Source organism: Nicotiana tomentosiformis, chromosome 9 (assembly GCF_000390325.3).
Source record: "Nicotiana tomentosiformis chromosome 9, ASM39032v3, whole genome shotgun sequence".
In the NCBI taxonomy this organism is placed as follows: Eukaryota; Viridiplantae; Streptophyta; class Magnoliopsida; order Solanales; family Solanaceae; genus Nicotiana; species Nicotiana tomentosiformis.
This window is the reverse complement of record NC_090820.1, coordinates 73,605,885-73,611,007: the sequence shown is the minus strand read 5'-3', so window position 1 is coordinate 73,611,007 and position 5,123 is coordinate 73,605,885. Positions and strand designations below refer to the sequence as shown.

The following is a 5,123-nucleotide window of genomic DNA, read 5'->3' as shown; positions in this document are numbered from 1 at the left end:
AATGTACCCGCTCTACCCCCACCTCCATCACGAGAGACTCCACACCGGGTGTTGCCGAATGAAGGGTATGCAAGTGCTATAGTCCCTCCCCGTATTAAGGCAGAAAACTTCCAAATAACTAACGTGATGCTCACTTTTCTCGAGCAACAAGGGTTATTCACCGGTGCACTGGGTCAAAATGCATATAAACACTTGAAGGGGTTTGTAGATACGTGTTGGGGGAGCAAACAAACAAATGTCTTAGAGGATGATTTGAGGCTAAGGAGTTTTCCCTTCTCTCTATGAGGGAAAGCTTTAGATTGGTTGGAACGCTTACCAAATCATTCCATTCATACTTGGGATGAACTAGCGGAGAAATGTATTTCAAAGTACTTCTCTCCCGGGCACATGGCTATTCTTCGCGATGAAATTCTAGCATTCAAGCAAGATCCTAATAAACCACTGCACGAGATATGGGAAAGGTAACAATGGTGAAAAAGTGGCCCAACAATGATATGACAGAGAATATGATTCAACAAACTTTCTATAGGGGGATCAATACCACCAACCAATGTGTAGTGAACCAACTTGCTAGTGGGAACTTTATGACTACGCTCTATGCGGAGGCGTGTGATATTTTGGATGAGATAGCGGATACTTCATCGGCATGGCAATCTAGAGCCAATGTTCCTCAAGGTGATCCAAATGTGATTCTTCTTCACAAAGAGTTGCATGACCATGGAAAAGCCATAGCCGAGTTAACAACCACCATGAACCAATTGGCAAAGGCTCAACTTCAACAAGTGCAAAACCCGAGGCAAGTCAATGTAATTGAGGGAGTCAATATGATGGTGAACAAGAAATCCACAAGTGCAACAAAGAGTGGTCAATTTTGTGCAAGATGATAATGGATTTGATCAAGATGTTTCTTATGATAACCAAGAGGAAGAGGTACAATATGTGAAAATTTTTCAAGGGCAAAGAAACAACGTCCAAGGTCCTAGTCAACAATAATGGAGACCTTCAAATAACCAAGGTAATTGGAATAGTGGAAACAATTAAGGAAATTGGAATAACAACAATCAATGCAATTGGAGTGGAAGAAATAACCAAGGGAATTGGCATCACAATAATAACCAAGGCAATTGGGGAGGCAATAACTAAGGCGGGTGGAACAACAATCAAGAAAATCGGGGGTCGTATTTTCAAAGGCCCCCGATGTATCAACAACCAAGCAACCCACCTCCTTATCCTTCCCATGGTGCTAGTTCGTCCAACAATAATGGGCCATATTGAGAACATGTTCAAATAAATGATGGAGAAGAATGCCGATTCTGATGCCCAACTTACTTCACACAACATATCGATCTGTAATCTAGAAGTGCAAATATGTCAAATCTCCCAAGCTTTAAATTCTCGTCCAAAGGGGGCACTACCAAGTGATACGGTGGTGAACCCGAAGGGTGGGAATAATACGGGGCATGCCATGGCCGTTACTACAAGAAGTGGAAGAGGTGGGAATGCACCTACCTCAAGTCAAAGGCAGTTTGTGGATGTTGAGCTAGTGGTAGAAGAAGAGGAGATCTCGACCAATGTTGAGCAAGAAAATGATAAAGTGCGGATTGATATCGATGACATGGTGGAAGAGACTCAAGAGGATGTGAACCCATCTAGGGATCATGTGATTGACATACCAGAACCGGTAGTGCAAAAAGCTAAGGCACCATTGCCTAAGCCACCTCCTCCCTATCCTCTAAGGCTTACCAAGAAAAATGGCGAGAATCAATTCAAAAGGTTCATTGATATGATGAATATTCTCTCGATAAATATGCCATTAGTTGAAGCTTTGGAGCAAATGCCCGGATATGCAAAGTTTATGAAGGACTTGGTGATGAAGAAGCGGTCGATGAATTTTGAAACTATCAAAGTCACTCACCAAGTAAGTGCAATTGTGCATTCGATGGCTCCTAAGTTGGAAGATCCCGGTGCTTTCACAATTCCTTGTACCATTGGAAGTGCCGAGTTTGTAAAAGCTCTTTATGATCTTGGGGCGAGTATCAATTTGATGCCCTATTCGGTTTTCAAGACATTGGGAATTGGGCAACCAATACCCACATCTATGAGATTATAAATGGCCGATCGTACAATGAAGAGATCGTTGGGGGTGATTGAGGATGTATTGGTTCGAGTTGACAAGTTCATTCTCACGGTGAATTTTGTTATTCTTGATTGTGAAGTGGACTATGAGGTCCTGATTATTCTTGGTAGACCTTTCCTTACTACGGGGAAGGCTCTTGTTGATGCGGAAGACGGTGAACTCACTTTTCGGGTGGGTGATGAAAACGTAGTGTTCCACGTGTGCAATTCTATGAGGCAACCGAATAGCAATGGAGTGTGTTCGTTCATGGACTTGGTGACCAATGTGATTATTGATGATACAAGTGCCACAATTAATAAGGGTGACATGTTGGAGGCCCTCTTTCTAAATTTTGATGATGATGAGATGGATGGCTTCATGGAATGTGTTAATTCTTTGCAAGGAATGGGGTCGTACAACTATGCACCCCAGAAACTTTCCTTGGATCTTGATAATAGGAAAACTCCTCCTACAAAGCCTTCAATTGAAGATCCTCTTATCTTGGAGCTGAAGCCATGCCTCCACATCTCAGGTATGAATTCCTTGGCCCTTGTTCTACTTTTTCGGTTATTCTTTCCTCTTGTTTGACTAATGTGCAGGTTGATTCTACATTGGGTGGACTTTGGTGGATATTCAGGGAATAAGCCCAGCATTTTGCATGCACAAGATTAACTTGGAGGAATATGCCAAACCCTTCATTGAACATCAAAGGAGACTCAATGAAGCCATGCAAGACGTGATAAAAAAGGAGATCATAAAGTGTTTAAATGACGGGGTTGTCTACCGCATTTCTGACAGCTCATGGACTTCTTCGATGCAATGTGTTCCGAAGAAGGGGGGCATAACTTTGGTCACTAATGATAAGAACGAGTTGATTCCCACAAGAACGGTGACCGGGTGGAGAGTGTGTATGGACTATCGGAAGCTAAACAAAGTCACAAGGAAAGACCATTTTCCACTCTCCTTTCTTTACCAAATGCTTGATAGGTTGGCCGGACGTGCTTACTATTGCTTTCTAGATGGATATTCGGGATACAATCAAATCCTTATTGCCCCAGAAGATCAAGAGAAAATAACTTTCACTTGTCCTTATGGCACTTTCGCTTTCAAGCGGATGCTATTTGGCTTATGCAATGCACCGACAACTTTTCAACAGTGTATGATGACGATCTTTACGGACATGGTAGAGGACTACCTTGAAGTCTACATGGATGACTTTTTGGTAGTCGGGGATTCCTTTGATGATTGCTTGGAAAATTTGGATAAAGTATTAGCAAGGTGTGAAGAAACGAACTTGGTGTTAAATTGAGAGAAATGCCATTTCATGGTCGAGGAGGGCATTGTCCTTGGCCACAAAATTTCAAAGAAGGACATTGAGGCCGACAAGGCAAAGATAGAGGTAATTTCTAAACTTTCACCTCCAACATCACTGAAAGGCGTAAGAAGTTTCTTGGGTCACGCGGGGTTCTACCGGCGCTTCATAAAGGATTTTTCCAAAGTGGTAAACCCCCTGTGCAAGCTTTTAGACAAAGATTCTAAATTTCACTTCAATGATGATTGCATGAGAGCCTTTGAATTGCTAAAGTTTAAGTTGACAACAACTCCCATTATCACCGCTCCTAATTGGAGTATTCCTTTTGAGCTCATGTGCGATGCTAGTGATGTAGCGGTTGGAGCAATTTTGGAGCAACGCATCAACAAGATTTTTCATCCGATCTACTATGCTAGTAAGACCATGAATGATGCCCACGTAAATTACACCGTTACTGGAAAAGAGCTTCTTGCCATTATGTTTTTAATTGAAAAATTCTGCCCATACTTGATGGGTGCAAAGGTTATTGTTCATACGGATCATGCGACACTTTGCTATCTTATGAGCAAGAAAGATTCAAAAGCTAGGTTGATGAGATGGGTGCTATTGTTGCAAGAGTTTGATATTGACATTCAAGATCGAAAAGGGAGTGAAAATCAAGTGGCGGACCACTTGTCTCGTTTGGAGGGGAAGGGGAGGCCGCTTGATGGCATTGAAATCAATGACTCCTTCCCCGATGAGCAACTCTTGGCCATTTCAATGAAAGAGGTTCCATGGTTCATCGATCTAGCAAACTTCCTTGTATATGGAATCATTCCAGATGAGTTCTCTTCAAATAAAAGGAAAAAGCTCAAACGGGATTATCAAGATTATTATTGGGACGAACCTTACCTCTTCCGGATTTGCACGGATGGGGTAACTAGAAGATGTGTATCAGATGAAGAGCAACATGTTATTCTTGACGCTTGCCATTCTTCGCCTTATGGTGGTCACCATGGCGGAGCAAGAACGGAGATTAAAGTGCTAAGTTATGGTTTCTATTGGCCCACTCTCTACAAAAATGCAAGTAATATGGTGAAAAGATGTGATGAATGCCAACGGGCCGATAGAATCTCGAAAAAGAATGAAATACCTCTCACTACCATTTTAGAGATTGATATCTTTGAAGTGTGGGGTATTGACTTCATGGGTCCTTTTGTGAGTTCTTGTGGTAACACCTACATCTTAGTCGCGGTTGATTATGTGTCTAAATAGGTTGAGGTCGTTGCTCTACCCAACAATGAAGCAAGAAGTGTGGTGGCATTCTTGAAGAAGAATATTTTCACAAGATTTGGTACTCTGCGGGCTATCATAAGCGATGGGGGTCGCATTTTTGCAACAAGGTTTTTGACACTTTTCTTATCAAGTATGGTGTCACTCATAAAGTTACGAATCCCTTTCATCCTCAAGCTAGCGGTCAAGTGGAAATCTCTAACCAGGAGATAAAGAGTATCTTGTCCAAATAGTGAATGTTAACCGGACGGATTGGTCAAAGAAGTTTTATGATGCACTATGGGCTTATCGGAATGCTTTTAAAACTCCTATCGGGATGTCTCTATACCGGTTGGTGTTTGGAAAAGCTTGTCATCTTCCGGTGGAACTTGAGCACAAAGCTATGTGGGCTTTAAAGAAGTTGAATCTTGATTGGGAGGCAGC

At 42.1% G+C, this 5,123-nt stretch overlaps 1 protein-coding gene across 1 annotated transcript; it reads left to right on the top strand.

Annotated features, from left to right (window-relative positions):
* Nucleotides 1–1,294: 1,294 nt before the first annotated feature.
* On the top strand, nucleotides 1,295–4,682 carry LOC138898979 (uncharacterized). Its single transcript, XM_070185089.1, has 3 exons — nucleotides 1,295–1,754; nucleotides 2,217–2,648; nucleotides 4,045–4,682. Exons 1-3 carry the CDS (start codon nucleotides 1,295–1,297, stop codon nucleotides 4,680–4,682), a joined length of 1,530 nt encoding a protein of 509 aa, XP_070041190.1.
* The last annotated feature ends 441 nt before the right edge of the window (nucleotides 4,683–5,123 follow it).